Here is a 27260-nt window from a genome sequence, read left to right as displayed (position 1 = left end):
CTCTTTATCGCGTTGCAAATTGTATCATCCACTTATAACGTGACATACGGATTGTGAATAAAATTTTAGCTTAAATATTATTACTGAATAAAATTAAAAAAAAAAAATTGCAACAGCAAACCATACTAATAATTACGTAACATTTGTTAGTAATTCAAATAAAATGGTTGTTAGTGATTTATAAACAAAACATTTTATATAATACTTTACGTTAATGGAGATACAAATATAAATTTAATGATTGTAAAATAATCTTAGAAAGCATTACACGCTGTTTGACTTCTAATTTTAATTCACATTTTAGTTTCACTGTGATCAGATGCGATATGTCATCATCATCATCATTATCATAGGTATGTGTCTAAATATTATTTAAAAAAAAGTTATTATTAGTAACAGAATAATACTGAGTACAACTCTGTGATGAAATACAATTTGCATATCGCTGTAAATGCAATTTCAACCCTTGTTTGTATCAGAAAGCTTTCTGTCAGAATACAAAATGTCATTGAAATAATAATTATTACTATATATTTACAATTCGTTCTTATATGTTTAATTCGTGCTTATTTGTTCGTATTTGTAGGCAATAATAAATTTGTGCATGTTTTACTTTTGATTCCAAAATAATAGTTTAAAAAAATCAAGTAAATTTTATTATAATAGAAAAGTTCCGTCACGCTGACAAGGTAACTACAAAAGGACGCAGTTCTCTTTAAACACAAGATGTCCTTTTAGCTTCTTTATTTTTAAAATAGATGCTACGTTGATATTTTATTGTTTATATTGTAATGACTTATTTTATTTAAGTTATGGAATTTTATTTGCCAATTTTTTTCTACAAATAACTTATATGGAACTTCCAAGTAATTAGGTGTAAACAATTTTTATTTAAAAAAAAATGTTACTGTGTTAATATTAACGAAGTTACTGATTATTTGCATTTGACAAGAAGTCAATGAATTGCTTGAAATTCCTTATTAAAATTAAAAAAAAAAATTATGAGTCTGACGCAAGCTATAATTAAATTTGTCATACACATTATTCTTCTACGACAAAACTAATTTTACCGTATTGATATTTCTCTAACAAATATTACTAACCTCAATATGACTCGACCATCTAAGTATTTGTCTTAATTATTTATTAAATTGTTAAAACAAGAGCTTAACTGGAACTGGAAGATTATATGCTAAATAAAATTGCATTAAAATGCAAATTTTTGCTACAGTCAGCAGTTAATTCAGAGAAATGAAGACTGTGTAATTAAATTTCTTGCTTTCGCTGTATCTATAAATTAAATGTTTTATTAGTTGTCGAAATAGGACTGGAATATTACTAAGCTAAAACATATTTAATTACAATTTAAGATTTTTTCTAAAAACATTTCCTATATAAAAAACCGAGCGTTATATGTAAATATTTAAAATAATCGTAGCATATCAATTATAATTAATACAATTTCGATTGTATTTGTATTTCTAAAATTTTATCCGAATTTATCAAATTTAAATAGGATATTATTATGGAAGCGGCAAATAAAAAATATAAGTCCGTTAGTCCACTTTCGGATTGCGAACAAAGTACTAGTATAACATCATATATTTCGTTCATAAATCCAGAGTGCTATAGCAAGTTAAGTATATATATATATATATTTATATTTAGTATAAGTAAGCAAATTCAGTACGCTTTCAGAGGGGATCAATGTGACTGTAGCGTCAATGCGTCAATGTGACTGTAGCGCCAATGTGACTGTAGCGTCAATGTGACTGTAGCGCCAATGTGACTGTAGCGTCAATGTGACTGTAGCGTCAATGTGACTGTAGCGCCAATGTGACTGTAGCGTCAATGTGACTGTAGCGTCAATGTGGCTGTAGCGTCAATGTGACTGTAGCGCCAATGTGACTGTAGCGCCAATGTGACTGTAGCGTCAATGTGAATGTAGCGTTAATGTGGCTGTAGCGTCAATGTGACTGTAGCGTCAATGTGCGCAAATACCGTGCGTACTGTAGTTATCCGCCACATTACTCGTTCATAAATTTAATTGTAATGACACAACATCAAAGAAATAAATTTAAACACTAGATTGATTTAAACTAAATTATATCGTGTTAAAAAAATAGGTTTTAACTTTTCGTTTAACTTTTCTTCTAATAAATGTTATTGCATTACATTGGTAAAGACTGAAATGGATTCGTTGTAAGTGAGAAACTTTCCTTGTTTTTGGCTGAGTTTTCTCTATCCTGATTTGGTTTTATGAACACATAATAAGAGCTTAAAATAATTTATATGGCAACCAATGAAATTTTTAATCTTTGTCACGTTGTTAGCTACATACACAGTCAAAAGTGACATGCGACATTATAATGTATGAGCAATATAATTTAGAAGTTTCATTTAAAATCTCCAATAATAAAGATACAAAAGAAAAGATTAATTGAAAAAGGTTGGTCATAGAGATAGATAGACAAGCTTAATAAAGATGACTGATGATTGATTAAATCACGTTTCACTCAAATCTAAATTAGATCAACAGTTGAAAGCAAAGATAATGCAAATACACCAAGTATATAAACATCAAGCTTATTTACAAAATTCTTTTTGGACATTAGGCTATGTAAAAGAATAACATCAATGAAATATCTAAATTCTCTAAGAACTTAATACAGATAAATTATTCTTATTTATAATAGCAGTTTCTAAGCTCAAGTTGCTTTACTTGTATGGCAACGAGTTGACATCAACGGTTTTACGTTTGGCAATTTTCGTTCTTATATACTGACAGCAAAACAAATTATTCAAACTAGTTGGACGATTTATCGGTGGAATATAAAAGCTTTTGTAGGATACTTGTAAAATTAATATAAATCTCCTTATTTTCTTGAAAATGACAAATAATGTGTTCTGTCTTTACTTTATTACATAAATAATAAAATGCTAGATTATTTCCTTTAAATAATAGATTTGTTTTATTAATTGTTGTTTAATTTGGATTACTTCTTTTTGTTCTAATCTGTTCCATTCAAGGATAAAGGGTTTTTTGTTAAATATATTTAAAAAAATTGTATATCTGTATAAGTTTTCTATATCCATTATAGAAGTATAAGGTAATAATTAATAATATAGAAAAAGGATTTAAAATGATACCGAACTAATATCCTTAATGATTTGTTCTTAATATTTTTAAATCTTTAAGGCATTATGTTTTATATTATAATCCTTTTTTAAGTCAAATTAGTAAGGGATAAAGTACTCAAACATTGGTAAGGTCTTGTAAGGTCCAATTAAAATGTCCAGAGAGCTAATTAAAACGTCAATTTAAATATCACAATGCTAACAAGTTAACAATATTGTGGGCGTAATTTATTCTATATGTGTATACCTTATTTATTGAAAATCTTCACCCATAATCATTAAATACAAAGTATAATTTTAAAATTTTTATGATGATAAGTAATATTCTACTTTTTGTTTTTATAAGAAAAACACTAATTTAAAAGCTCAAATTTTCTCGTCAAATGACATAATAAATTAAAATAAGTAAGATATAATAGGTCTCTTAAACTCTGTGCGTACCCCAAATGTCTTCTATGAAACACGAATTGAAAAAAAAGGCAAACAAATTTGGCATTTCATTTAAGAAAAAGATTTGAGAAACCCACTTATATACGTATGAATAAGAACTCAGTAGGTGAAATAAAAATTATAAAACAAGTGGGTACTTTTATTATGAATGGTTTATCGTATAACGCTTACGGTTACGCGGGTCGTGATCGTATTTTATGTATTATACTTTGAAATAAAATGGAAGTTGATAAAGAAAATATAAGGGGATTGAAAAACAAAACAAAAATCCCACTACCGTTGTCGCCACTGCCAGCAGTACCACATAATTTGCTGAAACGTAATAACGAAATAGAAAGACATCCATTGAAGACAATCAATCGTCAGGATTCACACATCGCAGGCACTAGTCAAAGACATGATAAAATAGATAAAAATGAAAAGGAGAAAGAAAAAGAAAAGATAAGAAATAAAATGAATGTTCCTCTAAATATGGACACACGATTCGTTACTATTCGACAAAAAAATGAAGACATGGATTGGAATTATAATGTTTTTAAAGATGAAACAGTGAAAGAAAATAGTATTATAGTTATAAGTGACGACGAAGAAACTAGTTGTGATGAGAAATGTAAGAAAATTCGTTATTTTTTACATAATCGTCAAAAGAATTGTCTCGGAGACACTAGCAGCGTAGTAACTCCTAATCCTAAATCCCCATTGCTAGAGCCCAATAGGGTAAGAAACATAAAAAAAAGTCTCAAAAGACCACATAGTCGTGAATTACAAGGCATCTCCCCGATAACGAAACAGAGGAAAGGGGAAGAGAAACACAAGAGGCGATTACAATTTAACGAGCGCCTTCAAATTAAACAACAACCATCAGAATATAGTAAGTCAGTGTAATAACTAATAATAAATATTAGGTGTTTCAATACTGAAATTTTATTTTACAACTTTAATTATTTTTTGCAGTTTTAAAGCCTTATGTAACATATTTAGATCGTGATCATGCCACTGATTTATTTACTTATTTGTTAAGTGCTGAAAAGAGAGCAAATATACCAAGAATTAATAGTCACACTCGCTCTTGTATCATCAATTGGATAATTAAAGTTCATGTAAGTATTTTATATTTGCTGATATAAATTTCCATATTGTTCAGGTATTTACTTTTAATTCTTTTCCAGGGCCCTGCAGGTAGTCCTTCCACAGTCCAGTATGCTCAATGGTATTTTGATTCTATGCTGGCTATAGGTCATATTCATATAGATCAAATGCAGCTATTCGCAGCTGCTTGCTACTGGATCGCGCAGAAGATCCACGGCCCTTATACATATGCTAGAAAATTGGTTAAATGTTCAAGTCATGCCTTTTCGTGTGAGAAACTATTGGCTGCTGAAAAAGCTGTGCTTATAACCTTGGTAAAATTACACGATACAATTGAAAATAATTAATTTAAAATTAAATTTTTTCTAATTCGTATTGATAAGTAACAGCAAAAATACTAAATTTAGTCTTTGATTTACCTACGTAATTTCATAATATTTCTAGAAATTTCCTCGCCATCCAGTAATACCTCAGGAATTCATATCATATCTGTCGTTTTCCTGTGACACATCACAAGCTGATGAGATTGAGGAAGCTGCAACATTTCTTTACACTGCTGGTATGATGGTGGACAAATATCTTTGTGAAATTTGGCCATCAGTTCTTGCTGCAGCGGCGGTAAGGAACTCTGTCTTACTGCTGAGGAAGAAGGAGGCTATAGTGAAACTTAAAATGAATTCAATGTAAGATCCTGACGTCAAATCTTAGACACTTTAAATACATCTTGTGTAAAAATTTCAATAGGTAACAAATCCCTTTCTTCACAGATATAAAGAAGCTGAAAAAAAAACTTCAAATATATCATATGTCTGTTCGATTCAAAGGAGAGCAGTTCGTCTTATTTCTTCTCCATGTTACGAATATAAAGCACTCTTGGTGCGCTATGGTGGTCCCCCGAATAATGTGGCTCAGAAAATTGTTGCTTCTATAAATGAATTTGCAGCTTTAGACGCCAGAATGAGAATCGAATTTGCACCATAATCTATTTTTTTTTTTCTTTCTCTAATCATTTCTACAAAAGTTAAGACCAATCTAATGTTGCTTATTGTTTACTTAAATTTTTATTATAACTTTCACAATATTAAAGCTATTTAAACCCCGGGCAAATAATTTTGATACCGTGAAAGAGCACATTTAAAGGGTTTATTTTTTTACCTGCCACAGATATTGTTAATTAATTTGTAATACTTATCGAATTGTAAATAGTACATTGAACGAGTAGACTGATACAAACGTGACATTTTATTACTTTATACTTATTTCGAACTGAATAATTTAGGATAGATACATGAAATGTGAATTATAATAAATATTAATAGACAAACATGTGTTGTTATTTGTTATTACTGCTATAACTTGTGAGTAAAATTATAAAATATATATATACATGTATTTTATCAACTTGTTTTAATATTGTTTATCTCACTCAGTGTTCTGTTCAAAATTCCCGACCATTAGGAAAGATAGGACTAACGGTATAAAATATTATTATTATTTTAACTCAAAAGTATAACATCACATTAATAACAAAACGTTAATTTTGTTAAATTTTAAAATCGTCTAATTCTTACAACAGTTATGATATAGAATTTTTTTTTTATTCAATTTATCCTCATATCAAATGTATTTTGGAACAATTTAAGTGTTTTATTTAAATTATTTCTCGACGACATAAGTTAACACTTGTATCACTCGTATCGCATTGAGGAAACCGGCTCAGTCGGAAAAACCACAAACAGAATGAATCTTCAACAAAAAAGTACTCAACAGGAACAAGCGACTTGTAAAAATGATGACATTTTAAGCTCTGTTGCTTTCAAATAAGGTCTTATATTCAATAACAATATTAGTAAGTTGAATCAACACATTATTATTCGCAATTATCTCTCGTACGGTCACTAGTAGCGAATCAAGTTTGTGCCTGTGCGAATGTTTGTGTTTACGCTAAAGTATATATCGAAAATCAAATCTGTGAAAATTATAATTGTTCTTGCCAATGCTATATTGTAAAGGAATTCACAATGAAGATAGCATATTGTAAGTCGTATCAAAATTTACTATATAATAATGACATGATCAATCTTTAGTTATGGTAAAGTAGGTATTCATTTAATGTTACTGCTTTACGTATCACAAAAGGTATTCCCAATAATTCGAGACAGTATCACTGTTCATAGTTCACCGAGACCTTTTCTTATTTCTTGTTCACGTTTAAAAACTTGACTCAGTGATTTGTTTCCATGTTAATCATTTAATCAAATTACATTATTATTTTATTTCTAGGTTTGATAGTAATATTTGTAATTAAAACTCAGGCGCAATTTAATATTGTTAAATGGCCGCAACAATACAATTATAGAAGAGTACTGCCTCTCGCCGCAAACTTTAACAACGAGCCAGCTCAAAATAGTGGTCTAGATTCATACGACAGATATATCAACTCTTTACTATCAAATGAAAACAAAATTGGAGATGTAAATAATGCCAATGATAATATAAATAAAGTTCAACCAACACGGTACGACGACGACGAGTCTCCGATTGTTTCAAAACCGGTTAGATTCGTTGGAGTCGGTACAACTGATTTTGAACAACTGAACAATGTTACTTACGCCCTAACAGAATTTAGCGTCATCTTAATGAGAGTAAGTTCTTAGTGAATCGTAGTATAAGATATTTCTTTATTATGAACGTTTTAATAAAAAGGTTTAAAATACGATCATGGGCCATATGGAAGCAAGTTTCTCAAAATTTTAACATTCAATAAAAAAAATTACCAGCATTTTTTCTGTAAATTAAAGTATACATTAATGTGCTTAATAGTCTAAAGAAGCTCTTCTATTAATTATATAGATATATATTTTAAATTTATTACTGCTTCTCATTGAAATTATTCTCGTTTTTCATTCAGTCCATTTACATTTATTACAGAGTGTTAACCAATTAATAAGAGGAAATGTTATAGTTTCTCCCACGTCTATTGCGACAGTTTTAGCTCTCCTACAACAAGGAACTTCGGGAGAGGCTCAGGATCAAATGACAAGAGCTCTTTCAATGCCACCTAACGCCACAGCGCCTACTTATCAAAGACTTACGTATGATATGAAGGTATGATATAAATTATGTATAATACATTTGTATTTGATGAATAATAACAATTTCTCTTTACTTGTAGAAAAGAAATTCAAGAAACATACTGACTGTTTCCATCAATTTATACCTCGGAGAAGGTTTTCAAATAGAACCAGATTTCAAAGAGACCTCTGTTCAATATTTCGGTAGCGAAATAACAAATGTTGATTTCAGTAGACCTGGTCCAGCTGTTAGGCAAATAAATAAATGGATATCGATCCAAACTCATAACAGAATTGCCGAACTTCTACCGGAGAGTACGTTAGGAAGATTCTTTATAAGTTTTTAATTTTGATCATCATTCTAATCTAAAAATAATTTCAGGTGCTGTTAGTTCCTCCACCCAAGTGCTCATAGCAAATGTGGTATATTTCAAAGGACTTTGGGAGACAAAATTTAAACCAGAATCCACGAGAGAGCTATTGTTCCACTTAAGTAGTGGCGAAAGTATTACAGTGCCATTTATGCGCATGCGCCATTCTTTTAGATATGGTATAGATGAAGAGAGTAATTCAGCTGTCGTTGTAATGCCATTTGAAGTAAGCATTATTATAATAACTATCAAAACAAAGTATCATATAGTTAGGAATGAAAAAAGCTTTGTTTTTTATTAATATAAACATATTTTTACTTCCAGAGATACCAGTACTCTCTTATAATTATATTACCACAGCATCAGTCTAATGTAGACATTATATTAAAATCACTATCAAATAATAAATTACTGAACTATCTTAAATTTGATGAAAGTGAAATCCAATTGGAAATTCCGAAATTTACCATAAAATCACACACTAATATGATACCAGTCTTGCAAAAGGTAAGCAATATTTAATTAAATAAGCTTTGATTGTTTAATCCAAATTATTTTTAAATTAGATAAAACCTATTTGTTTGTATGTTATTATACATTGGCATATTAACAAATGTGAATAACGGCGATGAATTATATATTCTAAATAGCTATAAATAACACATTAAAGTTTTACTTATAATTCGGTAAATTATACCTCAAAAAGCAGAATAAATTAGATCTAACTGTGACCAAAAAAACTATTTTCCTGATCATTTTTCTATACAGTTTCGTAATATTACTAATTTAAGAACATTAGCAAGTAAGCATATGACGCCAAAGATATCTTATCTATCTTCACATTCTCTAGTTTTTTGGTTAAATCATAATATGTATATATTCAACAGATGGGCATCACTGAAATTTTTTCACCGCAAGCTGATCTTACGCGTATTGGAACTTACCGGACGTATTCACCTAGAATATCTAGTGCTATACACACCGGTTATCTGTCAGTCGACGAGCAAGGTCTATCAGCAACGGCTGCTACAAGTTTTGCTGCAATCGCCTTATCATATGAGGATCCCCCTGCACTGTTCCAGGCTAATAGACCATTCCTAGCCGTATTATGGGACACTCAATTCGCTATTCCTTTGTTTATAGCCAAAATTGAAGACCCATCTAAGTGATAATTTCATGTTAAGTTTTCTACTACAGATAGTTAACTTGATTTTTTATTCTAACACTTATATATATTACGTGTTTATTCATTTCATTATAGGACTGATAGTTTTTATACCCTCTATGTTACGACATATACTTTAACATGGACATAAAGACATCGCTTATATTGATAACAAACGTTATATTTAACACAAATCATATCATGATATTGTCATATCAAGATATCATACTGCCATCGAAATATTCCGAAAGGAAATAGGCCTCAGCTTCTTAATCTAAAATTAATTTTCTTATCAAATATAAGAAAGTTTTTAATGATACATGCAATCAGTTAAGTTAAAGGTTACGTTTAAAAATACGTTAAATAAAAAAAAAAACATGTTTAAGTTTCACATTACATGTTTTAATATTAAAATTCTTATTTATGCAAGTCTTATATTATCTCTTTAGTCTTTTTAATTTGTTTATAACGGGATCGTCAGCAAATGTCCTAAATTGTCCATTGTAATAGTTTTCAATTTCTTGCAATGATTTGCCTTCGGTTTCTGGTAAGAAAAAGTACAAATATATCGTACCGGCAAAACCGAAAGCTGCATATGTAGCAAAAGTTCCCCATAATTTCACACTGTTCTCAAGATTAATGAAGGTTTTAGAACCAAGAAATGAAAAAACGTAGAAACTAGCAGCTGATAAACCCTGGGCTGTGGCGCGGCTTCTGTTAAAGATTAATTAAATATATATTATTATGTTCTGTGTTTGTTTTATTTTAAACTTATATAACTAAATTAGTAATCAAATACTAAATATGATGGAAGGAATGTTCATTGAGCTGAGAATGAGCTCTGCTTTGTACATTGATATTGGCTGAAATGCGGCGTAATTCGAATATTTTTAATGTATGGCATTTCATTGTACAGTGTATTAATATATTTATTTATACTAATGTACACATATAATTATTTTTAAATATTACGTGATGTGATTTTAAGGTAAGAGAATGTCATAAATTGAATTGCAAATAATCGGATTAAAATTTAAGTCTGTTGTTTAATAACAAATGGTTTTACCTAAATGGAAACAGCTCTCCAAGCAGCACCCACGGTATCCCCAATCCAGTGAATATAGTCATGAAATAAAATAATATCAATGGTGTCAAACTTGTTTTCTCAGGAAATGTCTCAGGGTGATAAGATGACACAGATTCGTCCAAGACCTTAGCCGCGTACGTACTCAGAAGTAAACAAGAAATTGCGCTTCCGAGCATTGAGGATATTACCAATTTTCGTTTACCCAAGATTTTTATCAGACCAATAATAAGGAAACAAACCAAAAACGTGATTACTCCGACGAACAGCTGAAACAAAAATCTTTATTTGAAATTTATCATGTATAACCGATGTATATTGAATCGGATATTTTATTTTTGAGATATTAAGACTTAAGTTCCTTTGCTCTATATGAAATTTATAACAACACCAGATTTATTGTGAATTAAAAATTTAGCAAAATTTAAAATTGTAGATCATAAAATCAATACTGTTTTTTACTTTCGTATCAAAAAAGGAAGTTTTAATAAAAACAATGAATTACCACAACTTGCTTGCTGTCCTGTGCCATTCCAAAAGCTCCACATACATTGACCAGATTCGGTCTGATTGGCGTAAGTCCGCTCATCACAAAAAATAAAAAGTACATTACCACGAGAGTCAATGGCCTTAAGGTTTCTTTGCACATTATAACATATCTGATTTTGAGAACACGCCTGCAATCAGAATAAATATTTTGTCCCACTTTTATTATATAAATTCAAAAAAAACTCGAGTCTTAAAAAAAAATAAACTTCAGATAGTTAAGACTATAGCAAGTATGTTTATATTATGAGCATAAATGAAAACGTGCCAAAAATATATAATATTATATTGTAAATTTTATATTTTGCAAAATACGTTTAAGGATACGGTACCAGTGGATTTTCTTGGTGCACTGATGTAATTTTATTGTTAACCTACATATTCGTTTTTTCCGTCGGTAAAAGCGATCTTTTTCTTTAAAGATGCTAAATCTAGATATATAGTTTTATTAGGTAGAAATTGTAGTGTGTAAATTAAATTACCTAATAAACCAATTCATGGACTCATGAGGACAACTTTTACAGTCCTGGTTCGTGTTACAACATATCACACATTGCTGTAATTTCTTGCTATAGTCAAGAAGATCGGTAAATTCTTCCTTGACATTATCTGGAGTAGTCCATCCCCGAAGCGTGCAAAGTGACTTAAGCGCTTCCTTTTCACGATTCCTTGTTAATAGCCATACTGGAGTTTCCGGCGACTGAGACAAAAACTTATCTTATAGCATTGATATAATAAAATGTTTGTTTTCATTACGCTTTGAATACGAGTTTCATCATAGAAATAATATGGGGGAGGCAACTATGTTCATTAGAAAAATGTATAATATCACAATCCTTTACAGATAAGGTTTGGCGGGCTTAATCTTTAAGTAAAAACTTTTAAGTACAAAACTTTTTAGCTTACATTTTCAATATATAGACTAAAAAAACTCTCGTTACAAAAAATAGTATAAACTGAGTACATACAAATGCAACAGTAATCATGGAAGCAATCGGCGCTATGAGACACATGAGGGCAGCATTTCGCCACTGCATAAAAGTTCCCAGGAAATACATAACCAGTATACCGAACGATGAGAAGAATTGTGTCAAGGTACACAGCGCCCCACGGATTGATGGTTCACTGAAAATAAATTATATATAATGAAAGTTATTTGATATTTTTATTCCTTTATCTTTTACAAACAGTTATTTTAGTCCATGTTCTATTTATTTTAAAACTTTTCGTTTTCGTAAATATTCCTCTCACAAGTCCAGATATTTCTTTTAGTGTATAAAAACATTGAAATAAAATCGGTCCCTACGAAGTTGTAAGTTCACTAAAATTTGGGTTTTATCAACGTAAATGTTAGCCGAACTAAAAGGTTTTCATTCAAAGTCCTACCTACTTCCACACCAAATTTTAACGAAATTGAATTCATCCGCTTGAAATCTGGTTGAAAGTTAGGAGACGCTATTTAAGTGCTATATTTATTACTCTTAGAACCATGCATGGCCAATTACCCCGTTAGTATGTGTGTACCAGTGTAGGTTTATATGAATTGCCCATATTGAAACAGAATAGTGGAACAAATATGAATAGACATCGCCTTTTATACAATAATTTAGTAATCAAGTTAAAGACCAATAATGTCGTCACTAGTCTGTATTTTATTCGACTACATGCAATAACAAATTCTACATTCACAACAACAACCAAATTAACAAAGTCGATGACTATGATTGGTCAACTAAATAAAGTTATTTGTAAGTAAAAAAAAAGACTTCAAAAAAACATAATTGAAAAAGAGGAACTAAACATCAAAAAATAATTTCACACTTAAATACTATTTTCTAACCGAACCTATCTAATAATAAATTCTAAATATGAAACTAATATTATTCGGATTACAACGCGTATGTTATTATGTTTTAAAATACTACATACTCTCGACGTTTCGGCTACCTTGCAGCAACCGCGATCACGAAAAGACGAGGTGTGAAATTGAATAATATTAGTTTCATTTGAATGAATACTCGCAAAAGTCTCAGATGTCATTAAATTCCACATATCTTCACAAAAATTGACTAAACACCTAATGTAGATAAAGAAGACCATTTTTATTTACTTTCAAATAATCTAACTTAATACCTAATTAAATATTTTCAATTTCTTAATACCTAACCTTTTGAAGTCGGTGCCTTCTACGGATTAAAAAACTAAACACCAATGACCACCTGATAGATGCAACCTTTCAGGTAAAATATAATTTCTTAAATCGGTCCTGGAGTATTCGAGAAAACGGGAAACATACATAAAAAAAGACTCCGTCCAATTAGGAACCTCCTCCTTTTTTAAAGTCGGTTAATAACAAGATAATGAAATCTCTATTTGGACAAAGAAGGTCACACATAATACACCTTAAGTAATGCCATTACTTTATGGGTATACATTTTAAGGATTTTAATAAATTTTCTCAGGATTCCATAAGCAAGTCTTGTTGTGATCATCATGGGACTATGTTCTAAGTGTACCCTTATAAATAAATAAAATACGAAATCGGCTGTCGTTAAAGTTACTCATTCATTTGTCACACACGTACTTAATGCAAATTTTTAGACTTATATGGTTTTCTCATGGATGCCATCGCCAGAAAAAATCCGATTTCATTTTGGTCCACCAAATTGAAATGGCATCACATGGGAAACACCAGCTTTCAAATAATAAAAAAAATCAAGATCGCTTCCCCCGTCGAAAGAAATGAAGTATCAAACAAGAAAAAAATACAGACGGATTGAAAACCTCCTCCTTTTTTGAAATCGGTTAAAAGTAATATTATTTCGGTTAATAGTAATATTATTTGATTAATGTATATTTTAATTAAGTAAATTTAACTTTCAAATATTTATCACATTTTCCTCTCAATCAGTAAAGCAATTTTAACAATTAAAGATTATTAACATGTCGTTTGGTTGACGTCATACTTATCATATTTACAATATAACAATTTGAAACCAAAAACCAATTTCTTCGGTTGTGATCTATTCGCTTTTATCTGAATTCAGTGTCGAATTCAGTGTTATGTGCTTAAATAATCTACTCGTAAGTTGATTTGATTGTGTATTATACCGTCCACTCACGTCTACGACATAAGGCTGGTATGATTTATTTACCAGCTCTAATGGCAAATAATTATTCCATTTGTCTTTCCGTCCGTAAGTCCTTTCATACTTTCATTCGTTCGTTTGTTTGTGAATTTGTTTATGTTCTTTCCACACTTATAAAAGTTGCACAAAAGGCGACCTTGAATTTTGATGCTCTGCTAGTTAACACAATGCTGCTGGAATATTGCTTTACTTGATAAGAGTAATTAAAAGCACGTTTTGAAGTAGCCTTACTCATTGACACTGACAAACCGTTCCAAAACCGAATACCTTTTAAAATACATACTCATACGGAAATCAAGAAGTTAAAAGTAATAATTAAATTAAAAAACAAAACTATCTGTCATGACATTCAAACAAAAATGTATATATGTATATTTGTAAAGAAAGTATATTTATATATATAAATATATGTATATAGGAACACAGAGATTGAACAGAATTGAAAAAAAAAGACAAAGTATCTTGTAATTTCTAGGGTATTTTCGTATCCATTTTAATTGTCGTCTATAATCTGAGATACGTTCAAATTTACATAGTTCTAAAATCAATCTAACGAATATATAGCAAAGGATCATATTCATTAATTGCTTCGTTAAGGTTCGAAAGGAATACATCACCATAATCAATGATAGGATTATAGTTATATTAATCAATAATAATAAATGTATGCGTAATTAATGTTTAAGAAATGAAGAGATAACAAAGGAACTCGCAGGCAAAGAGAGCAAATTGTAACGATGAAAGCTTATGTGAAAGATTAATCTAAGTAATTTTGGAAAATGAGTTTTGGAAAATGAGTGGCATTTTGATATTTGAATGTATTAAAGTTCAAAGACATCTTATGTGTGACTATAAGTAAGAACAAATTAGTGATTCAGTGGAACGTTTCTAACGTTGGTTTATGCTATATCCTGAATGATGATATTTGTAACAAAATAAAGATAATTTAAAATATAATTCTTTTTTAATCAACTAATATACAAAAGGCCGGATGGTGCTGCCAGTGGGGCTGCTTTATATAAATTAGCAATCAATTTATTTACGGGCTATTATTTTATTTCCTTTCCAGAGATACGCAGACAATTTATTAGTCATAGCAAATGTTTTAAACAACTTCATTTTATATTATGAGTATATTGCCATCATTATTCAGTGAACAGCAGAAAATTGTCATTAGAATTATCATTGTGACCGTGAAGTTATAAATAAGGCTTTGTTTTTGAAAAAGGTTTTGTTTTACTTTGAATGTAAGGAACAAACTAACAACAAACTAAATTTCAAACTCAATGTCTTGAAATATGTCATAAATATTTCATGTTAACAAAGTTAAATGAATGAACGAATTTAATGCGTCACGGATAACTTTGTACACATATCTTATTTTGCATAATAATATTATTTATTTTTATATGAGTACCCAGTACATACCTATCATTGATATGAGCAAAGCCTTATCCTTAACATTATTTTTGTTTTTGTTACAAAAATAGTCACAACATAATAGATTTTTGCCGATTAATTTTGTTTATATAACATATAATGTTCTTAATATGACAAAAATACTGTTCGGTTTTTTGAACGATGAATCACAAAATAATATTGTCTTGCATTGATATATTGTAAAAAGTACCAGAAATATTGTTTTTATTATATAATTTTGTTCACGATTTCAATACTCTAGAATAATTTTGACCAAATTGTGCATTGCATTTTCTTCTAAATATAAATACTATTTAATATTCGCTTCTATTGGAAACTGTTGTGGACGATGTTTCTTTGGAGATTGTGTTTAAAGTTTAAGCTTTCTTGCTAACAACGCAGCTTGTGTAACGTGTTAGGCATTGGTTAAATCTACCCAGACAGGCATCCTCAGAAGAGGTCCATTACGTGACTCTCAGACAGAAATTGCTATTACTTCTATAAAGATAGCATGAATTATTAAATGACACAACTATGGGCTGGATAAATAGAGTGGCTGAAGTAACTCCATGTTCTGTTTAAGCATAACGTTGGTGACTAGTCTCACTCTTTTAATGTAAACTAGAGTTAGAAATTAATTTTAGATAATAAATAGTTAGTTCCTCTTTCTTTTTCGACATGTTAATCTAAAAAGTACTAGGACTTTCTAGGAGAAAAATACTTATCCCTGAGCAACAAAAAAGATGATGTTACAATTATAATACAAAAAAAAAATCCTACCTTATTTCACCAACATAAGAATTAATAGGGGCTTCCATGATTCCCGAACTAATTCCTAACAGAGCATTGGCAGTGAAAAGCGAGGGTAGATTCCAAGCAAAGTACATAAGGAGCCACGCCGCTATCATCGGTATATTAACCAAAAAATTGGCCTTCTTGCGTCCTACATAATCTACTAAGGGACCTGAAACTATTGCTCCAATTGGTTGGGCCAAAAATGATATGCTCCCTGAAATCAAATAATTTCATTAAATATATATAAAGTTGTGACTGAAAGAGTTCATAGGATAAATAAATAAATAAAAAAGTTATACTCATACCGAACCAAGAAGCTTGGCTCTCATCAAATGAAATTTCCCCCTTTGAGTCAAGCAATGCTGGTATTATAATGGTTGAAAAATTTATCGCCATTCCCAAGTCAAATAATAATAAAAATGAAGAAGAACATGCTATTAGCTGAAAAATATATTTGTTAATAATAATTACTAGCTCCTGTCCATAGCTTCGCTCGTTTAAGTGATAGGTAATTTAATTTCTATTTAGCACCATTTTGTAAAAATGGACATGCGTATAATTTGAGTTCTATTATTTTATTTTTTTAGCTAACTTTTTTTTTGTGATAAATCTACTTATGATTTTTATAAAATTAAGAATATTCACGGTTGTCGGTCCACTGTTTTTGGAACATAATTCAGACAAATGTAATGAAAGGTGAAAAAAGACATATTGAGATAATTTGTTTGGGTGTTTGAGAAGTTCGACAAAATAAAATCAGATATGAACGAATCAGTTAACTTCAATCTGTCCAGACATAGTTTTTTTTAAATTGAATAAACCATACGGAAACTATTGTTACAAATAAAACAATACAAAGGAAAGATTGCGAAATGTATTTTAACTATGTCCCATAAAAACTTTTAATATATATGTTCTTATTAGTTGTGTTTTATATCTCCATTTGGAAAACATATGTATTTGAAAACTGCTCAAACAGAAACAATGCGAAATATTTCCAAGCAATTGACCATGTCGAGAAACAGTAAATTCTTATAAACTACATCTGACATTCCCAAAATTATATTTACAGAAACTGAAAAAAATAAAAACAAGTTTCTGTTACTCCATTCAGCTGTTTTCGCAATATTTTACGTAATATTATACTGTTATAAAATTAGCATCTTGTTTGATGTACACTTGTATAATGTACATTGTACAGTGTACATTTTGTTTAACAAATTATTAAATACTTCAATATCATTAAAACAGCTTAATGAAGAACATTAAAACTCTTTGCAAATTTTCATATTTAAAATATGAGTGTGTTATAGTTTGTAAATAAATTATTACGGGCCTAAACTAATTGCAGTTATTTGTTTGTCTTATTAAAAATGAAAGGACTATATAGTATGTTTTACTGTACATCATTCAAAGTAAAATAATTACAAATTGACACAGAAGAAGATGGTGGCAAAAAACAAAAGGATACCTTTTGGGTAAGGACGTAATAGAAAAGAAGGAAGTGGGTTAAGGTTGAGAGTCTACATAACTGTACGGTATTGAATTATCAATGAAATACAATTTTCACTAACATATATACGTAAATAAAATATATTTCTCTATGTTACATAAAAAAGAATACATTTTCGTATCTTTGGACATGAGGGAACATCTCGACATTTTAATATTTTTTCAGTTTTAAAGTTAATGAATGATTTCTATCCACAACATAATTACATCCAGAGCGGTACGAGAGAAGATCAAGAAATCGTTAGCAGTAGACGAGAAGTAACAAGAATAACTGACAGACACTTTCTTCCCGTCTGCCCTCAATCACGGTTGCTGTAAACTATAAAGGAACCGAAACTTCAGGATCAGGATACAATATATTAAAAAAAACTTTTTGTATCCGAAAAAATTAGTTTCATTTAAAGGTCTACATGCGATAATCTTAGATACAATTAATTATTTTTATTCTTAACATTAAAATAATTCTAATAAAGTATATATTTTTACCATGTATATAGACGGTATTTTAATATGTGATAAAATCATACAAATTTAAAGTATAATTTTCATCATTAAAATTAAATATATCGTATAGAATATGTAAAATTTTAACTACAAATAAAAAAAATATCTTATATATTTAAATTTTATTTAAACATTATTTGCATAAATTACTAACCAGATAAAAAAGGTTTAGCACAAAAAAAAAAATATAATATTTACTATTTTTGTATAATCTACAATGGCGATGGGTCATCTAAGCGTGTTCCATATAACAAAGCTATTAAGTGTCTTATAAAATTCTTTATTATTAGTGATTATTAGTGAAATGTAAGACATATAAGTTTTTAAATAACATGATGTTGAGTTTTTTTTTTTCATATCATCTGCCCGTGATCACGGCTCTTGCAAAAGTAACCGATACCTAGTATGTAGTTTAAGATAATAAAAAACGCGTAGTAGGTACATCCAAAAATATTAGTTTTATTTAAATCAATGCTCGCAAAAATCTTAGATCTCATAACATGACTGAATCCCAGCTGAAGCACCTGACATCAAATAGACATTACAAGTAATCAATTCCATTGAATAGTTCATTCGTAAAACGATATCTAAAAGATTAGTTAAATTAAGACATTTTTTTAAAGTAACTACAAAACTATTGAGACACATAAAAATAATACTGCAAAGTAAACCTTAATTTCATTTTTTATATAGAATCTTCTCCGCAATAAAAAAATGTTTATGAATTCAACTAAAGTGAAAACGAAAATACATATTAGCCGATTATATTTATAGCGAAACAACACGTTTTTAACAGTCATCAAATTATATTTTTAAGTATAAATATATATTATTTTACTTTGTAAATTTTTTTTGTTAAGTATTATTTTTTATTAATTTATGATAAGATTTGGATTCCCTAAAAAATTTTAATGGAACCGTATTGCAAGAATATTCTCGTAATAGAATTTATAATAAAAAAAAAAAAACATTAAATTAATGTTAAATCCAGAATCTGTGATATAATTTCAATTTTTTTTTGTCGTGCTTAAATCCAACTCTGTACTTTATTTCATAGTTCGTTATCCTGAACTGGTTTCGTCAACTTTTTCGTCACTTACGTTCAGATATTTTAGTGTCCTCATAAAATTTTTACTGATAGTTTTAAGGCATTGCGAAAAGTGTACAGTAACTGTTGTTAGCCGTTCACTCTTCTTATTAGTAACAATGTGGACGTCAAAACAAACTCACAACGACGTCATCTATTAATAGTTTTTACAGAACACTTCACGAAAGACTCATAAAAATACATTGATGTGATATTCAAATGTTTTGGATATAACGATTTTCTAAACCATACATTTATGTAAATTAAGACACCTTTGATATTGCAAGAATCTAAACATAAAATAGGTATGGTGTAATAACGTATTATAATTCAATTCACTACATATAATACCTTTTTACATATTATCATAAACAATTTTATGTAAGAAAAAAAAAATGTTTTTCCTTGAGCACTTTTAATTTTTATATATCGAATTATTAAATTCAGATCCTTAACATACCTGAGACGTTATAGAACGCAACCGACTCACATTCTGATTTGTATCGTTTATTTGCAATTTTATCACCATTTTTGGGCTTCACTATTGAATTTTTAAAACATATTCTTTAACGTCACGATTCGAGTATGTCATTAATGATAACGGAACGAGACTTAATACTCCGAGGCACAACTACTCCGTTATGCTAAGGACAATGTAATGATACAGAATTCAATGTCTCTTAGTAATTGTACTTAACTCTCTTCATGAGGAACGCTCGCGACATGTTCGTTCATATATAACTAAATCATTATATTTTAATTTAAACAAGCGTTAACTTTACAAAATCGGAAACATTATATAGATTTTTTTTAACTAATAAATATATTTATTTCGTTTTAATTAAATTATATATTTATACGTATTTATGATATTTAAATAAATAGTTTAAAATTATTTCACGTAATAAAATGAATTGTTTCTTTTTTAAATTTATTACCAACGTTCTGTTATATTGGTTCAATTTGTTTTTATAACGTGTTAGAACCGATAACGCCGGTGCCAGTTAAAATGTAACAAAAAGAAAAGTTATAATGATATTTTACGTTGTATTGTTCAGTAAGTGAAAGAAATATTTTATAATGATTTTGATTCACTTTTTTGTTCGGGTGTTGTTAAAAATAATATGAAAAATAGAATAAGAAAACCGATCACGTGTATTTTTAAGCTGATTATTGAAAGTACTAATTTGATAATTTTCTTTCAGCGCTTCACGTCCTGGAGACGTTACAACATCTGTCCTATGTAGGCAGTATAAGTATATAAGTTTAAGTATACTAAATTATTATCAAAAATCTCATCACAAATCAAATCAGTTTCACTTACATTAAATATTTACACGAACATGAACACGTATGTGAGTATATTCGCAGTTTTGCCACAAGTCGACTGTTAATTGAATGACACAACAAATTATTTAATTTCCCGAAAGAATGATTTCATGTTTAGAACTATATCATGTTGCTGAATATAAAAATAACAAAATTCACGCTTATATTTTATTGGACAAATAAGAAAATATTTTTAAAATATATTTAACTATTATTCTTACTGGATTCCACACTATTTATAGTTACCAACGATGTCTGAATGGTACTAATCTAGTTATTTTATTCATTTTAATTGTCCATTGTTTAAAACAATTCTTCGGTTTTATTTACGTATCGGAATTGTATATTTTAATCCGACGTTTTATATTCATTGGAACATTTGTAAGTCAAATAATAATTTCACAATTATTTTTATTGAAAAAATAGGCTATCAATAATATTAGGAGATTTTGTGTCGGTATAAATTATTACAAATACTTCGGTAGTGTCCGAAAATTCCGTATTGTCGAAACAAAGCTAATGTCAAAAATTTAAAGTCTATTTTACAACAAAATTTTAAATGTAGCTTCCCCTGTTACGTTAGCATCAATTCAGTCTAGTCTATAATAATTCTAGATATTTTATTTAAGTTATAAGTAATACTCAGTAAAACAAAAGCAGGTCGAGTCTGATTTTCATATTTCATCGCACTTTAAAACGAACGAAGGCATCTAGAAATCTTCTAGAGATGCAAATGTAAAGCTTCTGATTATTTCTACTTTTCAGACAAAAGAGGAGTGGCATAGGAAGTTAGTGTATAATTTCTTTACCCAACTATTTACTTGCATATGTTAGTTCCTTAATGAGGCTTTACATTTCCACCTAGACTAATATAATAAAAAATATGTGCCAAAAAACAGTAAACGTCCTAAAAACCTTACAATCCTCTTTTTAACTTTTTAAGTGTCAAAGTAATTAGGGCATTAAGATAAAAAAAAAATATTTAGTAATGACGACTAATATTCGATTCTTAATGTTAAAATCAATTAATGGAATTATTAAGTTAATAAGTATTGTTTCCGTAATTGACGTATCACCATTTTAGTCTGCATTTATGACATTCATATTTTGTTACGGTAAAATATTTGAAAGGATAATTTGATGAGGTCCTTAATTAATTTAGTTTATTATCGTTTTTCATTATTTCTTTAAAAAAAAATTATATAATTCTTCATCAAAAGTGAAATCCCCAAGGACAAAATATCCGAATCCTTGACAAAAAATTTACAAAATGGTGCGAATGTTGATGGAATGATTGATTATGAAAAAAATACAACTGTTTTTCTCTTCCTGCAATTTTGTCTGCATAATGCTGATTTGTAAAGATAAGTCATCCATATACATAACGTTTTATATTATTATTAAGTTTTGTAAAATCTCTAACATCGTAGTTTTAAAATATATACGCGTCAAAATGTTTGCAACCAGTATACATCCATACATAGACACTGTGATATGATTAATATTAGTGGAGTTATATTAAGAAAATATGAGAATAATTTGATGGAAGAATTTGAACCCAAGAATATTAAGAAAAAAACAACCAAAATTGCTACAAGTTTCAGGTCTCCTGACCGCTTTATTGTTCTGAAACAAGCAAAGTATTGGGACGTTGACTTCCTCGTTATTCCAATTGAAATATCTCCTAAATCAATGTAATAAAACCTAAGCAGGTGTTATAAATTAACCCCTCAATATAAATTAATACTTATAACAACAATTATGTAACTTTTTAAATAGCCATATTATTTGAATAGCTTACATTAAGTTATTTTACTATATATCATGAACAATGGACCTACGAGAAGATGTATGTCATTATTAACATTTGACGTCTGTAGAAGATTAATCTTTATTGCAGAAATTCTTGGAATTGTTTTATCTTAGTTCTGTTTTCATAATTTGAAAAGGACTAAGTGATGATGATGTAGTATCATTATTTAGTCTTAACACCGACAGGAGTTTGTGGTTACTAAATTTATTTCATTTAATACTATTTGTCATAAAAAATACACAACGTTTTAATTTTAGTTTCATTGAGATACATCAGTTCCAAAGTTACAAGTAGATTAACGTCGTGTGACCATATATCAGCTTAGGTTCATCAAAATCATACCTTTATATTCTTTATTTTTTACCACAATAAGGGATGGTATAATATAATAAAGAAATAACTACACAAACGCGTGGCAAACAAACACCACAAACTCAACAACAACACGTCTCTTATATACAATAGCAATATGGTTCCAGCCAGTAAATTTCTGCAACATGGCCTCAACCTGCATTCATGACAGTCATCAGGTCTGCGCTTCCACTCCAGACGGTTGCACGCGAAGGAGCTTCCTGGATCAATGTGACATGTATGAGTACAACTGTGACTACGGCACTCGTGAGTATATATATATATATCTTTACATAAGAGTGAGACTTTTTTACATACTATTGTTATAGCATAATATGAATAGTCACATGGTAGTTTCGCTGTTAGTACTTTAAAAAGTGTGGCAAGAAATTACTTTTTGTTATATTTGATATGAACATGCCCAAACTGATGAGCAACCCACTAAGTAGAAAAGGTTAATCAAAACAGCTACTTGATATTGTCCATTTAAAAAGTGAAAATCTATATGAAAAATTTGAAGTCTCTAAAAGCTCCAGGTTTCTCTCTTTCTTTTTGTTTTGGTCTAATATAACATTCACTAAAAAGGTTACATATATATATTTTTTTTTTTTTACCATTAATAATTAATAGTTTAGGAAAACAATATTTGACGTGTTTTCTCTATGTTAATATCCGTAAACAACAAATTGTTCAATTTGGTAAACTATACATTTTTAAAACGAGCCGTTTGTGACACTGACTCCATTTAGTTTATCTGTTATCTTAACAAGAACTTTAAGGTAAATGACATTGCGTTACCAAATAATAATCCAAATAAATGTATGTCAAGGATTAAGAGTAATCTACGGTTACAAACGCTTAGTTTACTTTGAGTTCGTTATTGAATATTGTAAACCGTTTTATTGCTTAAAAATATACTCGTATCTAGCAAATATTTTTTTTTAAATAAATTTAATTATAATTATTAATGTATTTATCAATATCATTCAGTACTTTTAAATTCTATAGACATATTCATTTTAATATCTATACTAGGTTTAAATTAGATTTTTTTCCATTTAAATGTGATTTAAGTTTAATTTATTCCTTTAATTATTTAATTTGGTTCTTATTGAACAATTAATATACTTATAATTTGAGTGTTTCTTAACTTTTTACGATTTGGAGTAAAACTAGTATGTACGATAAGATTATGAATACATGAATCAATTAGTTAAAGATATTGTTATCTTTCAGAGTACATGACGAAAGTAACAAACGCCTGCACGAACGGACAACCAGAATTCTCGTGCTGACAAAGGATTTAAAAATGATAAATAAAATATATAATGAACTTAACTAGTTTTACTCCAAATAAATTCAATACTATCCCATCTAACTAAGACCGCTCAGTTGTTTATTGATATGTCTAAATAATAATAATTCTAGGGTATCAGGAAACATATATACTATTTTGTAAAGACATTACGACGTCTACCCAACATACTGAAACACAAACTGAATTAACTGACACAGTTACGAGCGGTAATATATGAAAAATATGTTTATGTTTAAACTTTTCTAGACTATACTATAAAGTATTACGTATTTATTTTTCAATTTAGTGACAATAAGTACTTATACAATTGATATCAGTACGAAAAAAAATATAACAACATCAAATGAAGTTTCTACAGCCAAAACTGATGATATAACTCATAGTAAAATAAGTCAAAACACTAACGACTTCACAAGTCTGTCAGTGGAGACATCTATAAAGGATGATTCTAAAGGAAACGACTCTAACAGTGATGATAATTATGAAGAAACTAATGAAACCTCGGATTGGATTACTCAAGAACCTACCGAAATAACTGAAAGTATAACTGCAAATGAAAATACTCAGCGAAGATATCAAATATGTTGTAATAGACCTCTCACTTGGGAAACTACCACTGAAATAACAAATATCATCACGGACGTACAAACTGACATAGCTATAAAAGAAGATAGTGATAGCAGTTCAAAAGAAAACACTGATTACACATATGAACTGGGCCCTTCACAGACACTGCCCGTTGTAAGTGATATCACAACTATTCCTGGCAAAAATATAAGTTCAACTATTCCTGACAAAAATAAAAGTTCAACTATTCCTGACAAAAATAAAAGTTCAACTATTCCTGACAAAAATAAAAGTTCAACTATTCCTGACAAAAATATAATTTCAATTGCCACTACCATGAAACCTCCTACGAAAGGAACGGACAAGTTACTGTCTGATTTGATTACTGATCACGTAATAAGTACATTACCATCATATAAAAAACCACCATGGAAGTGCCGGAATGGATGCCAAAGACCGTTAACATGGTTTACCACCGCTAAATACAGAAGAAAAGCTATAAATTCTAATAAAATGTATGTATGATATTTGCATATGAAATAAATTGTTTAGTTTTTACTCACTTTTAATAAGAGGCCTTTTAACCTAATACAGTATGTATGTATGTATGTAAGTTTTCTAATTATTAATTCTAGACTGATGAACGGGTTAGTCAATTTTAAACAAATAAGTGTGAGAAGGTTTTTTCAAGTCTAAATGAATCGTAGATAAAAAATGAAGTACAAAATCTAAATAACAAAAATGATGAATACTTATCTTTTCACTCGTAATTTTTCTTTATGAATAATAAAAAATATTTTAATGGTCCCCTAAATGGTAGGACTATTTAAAAAATATACTTGCATACATTTTAGGATACATAATTTTTAAAAACACTATTCAGATTAATTATAAGGGCAATATTATTATTTTATTCATATGTATATAATTAAATAATACAGATTCATTATACCATAATTTTCTTACAGTTTTTGACATTGTTAACTGTGACGAAGAATGCCAATGCTGTCGAAATACCAATGCCGGAATAGAAGAACTTGCCTTAACGACTGACACTACTACAGAAAATTTTTTGACGGGAACGGAAAAAACAACAACACTGACCAGTAAGAAATGTAATAACTGCGGCAGACCTGTCACATGGCTCACCACAGCAAGAGGTGAAACGAGAGATTTTTTTAGAATATTAACATAAAAAAAAAATATTAAAAAAATATTTTATTAAAAAAAAAATACATAACAAACGGCCATAATTTTTTTTTATTTTAATCCTTATTATAAACATATTTATTGTGCTCTCCCCATATTTATCGTATTGTAAGAAATTACAATATAGAATAAAACATTTCTTATCACTATGAACGGAAAATAAGAAATGGAACGAAGAACTTGAAAATAATCTCAACTAACAGCCGGGAGATAAGTTTATTATCATTTTATACGTTCATATATGTATAATCTAAAAATTAAATAATTTAATCTCACACAGTTCACACGAATTATTTGGATGTTTTCATTCAATAATGATTTTTTTTATAACTCAGAATAATTTAAAAAAAAAAACATACAATTTCATTAAACAATTGTCAGCAGTCTAGCATCGGTTTGTCGGCTCCGTTCGTCTCAATTTTTGTTTTTCTGAAAGCGTTTATAACGAAATCATTTGCAAATATTTTCGACTTCCCGTTATAGAACGCTTCAATCTCAGCTAACGTTTTTCGCTCAGTTTCCGGAAGGAAGAAGTACAAATATACCGTGCCCATAAAACCCAGTATGGCATAAGTCATAAAGGAGCCGCTCATGTGGAAATTTTCCTCAATGTTGTAATTGGATTTTGCTGCTGCGAAGAAAATGAGGTAGCTTAAAGCGGCAGCCAATCCCGTAGCCATACCACGACTCCTGGAAGAATATTCATCATGCCTCATTATTTATAATAGTTCACACAACAATAACTATCTCGCTGATTACCAAAATGATATGATTCTATGTAAAATAAATTTCCACGTAATAGGTACCTGAAAGGAAAGACTTCGGAGAGTAGGATCCATGGTATACCCAAGCTGGTGAAACACACTAGCGACATAAATAGTATAACAGGAATAATTTCCGTTTGACTTGGAAATGTACTCGGTTCGTATGAAAATACGCTAACCGGCAGCTCGACTCCCGCATATATACTCAAAGCAAGACTGCTACAAGCTGAAGCGAAGAGTGATGATAAGATCAATTTACGCTTCCCAAATATCTTAACTACGACAGCTGATACGATATTCATCACAATATATACCAATGCGACGCTGACCTGGAAACAAAAAAAAAAGCTTTTTATAAATAATTCCTCATCTTAAAGTTATGAAAACGTAAAAATAAAACGAATATTTTTCGGATATACTACGCGAATTTAATATTTAAAAAAACTACATAATCCCGACGTTTCGGTTACTTTTCAACAACCGTGATCACAGGCAGACGAGATGTGAATGTCTGTCAGTCGGTCCT

The 27260-nt window shown here is 29.3% G+C and overlaps 5 protein-coding genes across 14 annotated transcripts in view; 3 read left to right on the top strand and 2 right to left on the bottom strand.

The window, feature by feature from the left end:
• Positions 1–3738: 3738 nt before the first annotated feature.
• LOC116773949 (uncharacterized) lies at positions 3739–5988 on the top strand. The gene is made up of 5 exons (XM_032666540.2): positions 3739–4459; positions 4543–4688; positions 4758–4991; positions 5122–5360; positions 5445–5988. The coding sequence occupies exons 1-5, from the start codon at positions 3808–3810 to the stop codon at positions 5656–5658; spliced, it is 1485 nt and encodes a 494-aa protein (XP_032522431.2). The 5' UTR covers positions 3739–3807; the 3' UTR covers positions 5659–5988.
• Positions 5989–6557: 569 nt separating this feature from the next.
• On the top strand, positions 6558–10037 carry LOC116773833 (antichymotrypsin-2-like). The gene is made up of 7 exons (XM_032666348.2): positions 6558–6714; positions 6961–7322; positions 7609–7785; positions 7853–8066; positions 8134–8348; positions 8447–8629; positions 9010–10037. The coding sequence occupies exons 1-7, from the start codon at positions 6699–6701 to the stop codon at positions 9289–9291; spliced, it is 1449 nt and encodes a 482-aa protein (XP_032522239.2). The 5' UTR covers positions 6558–6698; the 3' UTR covers positions 9292–10037.
• On the bottom strand, positions 9668–20192 carry LOC116773832 (facilitated trehalose transporter Tret1-like). The gene is made up of 8 exons (XM_032666346.2): positions 19844–20192; positions 16586–16721; positions 16266–16494; positions 11886–12042; positions 11400–11617; positions 10877–11048; positions 10354–10640; positions 9668–10001 (listed from the first exon to the last, which is right to left on the bottom strand). Exons 1-8 carry the CDS (start codon positions 19910–19912, stop codon positions 9725–9727), a joined length of 1545 nt encoding a protein of 514 aa, XP_032522237.1. The 5' UTR covers positions 19913–20192; the 3' UTR covers positions 9668–9724.
• Positions 20193–20304: 112 nt separating this feature from the next.
• On the top strand, positions 20305–25944 carry LOC116773866 (uncharacterized). Of its 2 annotated transcripts, XM_032666405.2 has the most exons (6): positions 20305–20440; positions 20589–20626; positions 23005–23143; positions 24305–24400; positions 24481–25276; positions 25730–25944. In XM_032666405.2, exons 1-6 carry the CDS (start codon positions 20416–20418, stop codon positions 25734–25736), a joined length of 1101 nt encoding a protein of 366 aa, XP_032522296.2. In that variant the 5' UTR covers positions 20305–20415; the 3' UTR covers positions 25737–25944. The 2 variants fall into 2 exon arrangements, with proteins under 2 accessions (XP_032522296.2, XP_061379683.1); XM_061523699.1 differs by lacking the exons at positions 24305–24400; positions 24481–25276; positions 25730–25944 and adding an exon at positions 24113–24209 and having other exon boundaries at positions 20326–20440.
• A 26-nt stretch (positions 25945–25970) lies between these two features.
• Positions 25971–27260, bottom strand: part of LOC116773864 (facilitated trehalose transporter Tret1-like) — a 61867-nt gene continuing 60577 nt past the window's right edge. For all 9 annotated transcript variants that reach the window (XM_061523698.1, XM_061523696.1, XM_061523693.1 and 6 more), the window contains 2 exons: positions 26777–27063; positions 25971–26660 (listed from right to left, as the gene is read on the bottom strand). In XM_061523698.1, coding sequence (XP_061379682.1) covers positions 26348–26660; positions 26777–27063 — 600 coding nt within the window. In that variant the 3' untranslated portion in view covers positions 25971–26347. The remainder of the gene's footprint in view (positions 26661–26776; positions 27064–27260) is intronic.

Source organism: Danaus plexippus, chromosome 20 (genome assembly GCF_018135715.1).
Source record: "Danaus plexippus chromosome 20, MEX_DaPlex, whole genome shotgun sequence".
Classification (NCBI taxonomy): domain Eukaryota; kingdom Metazoa; phylum Arthropoda; class Insecta; order Lepidoptera; family Nymphalidae; genus Danaus; species Danaus plexippus.
Note: the sequence above shows the minus strand (reverse complement) of the source record. Positions and strands in the feature narration are given on the sequence as shown.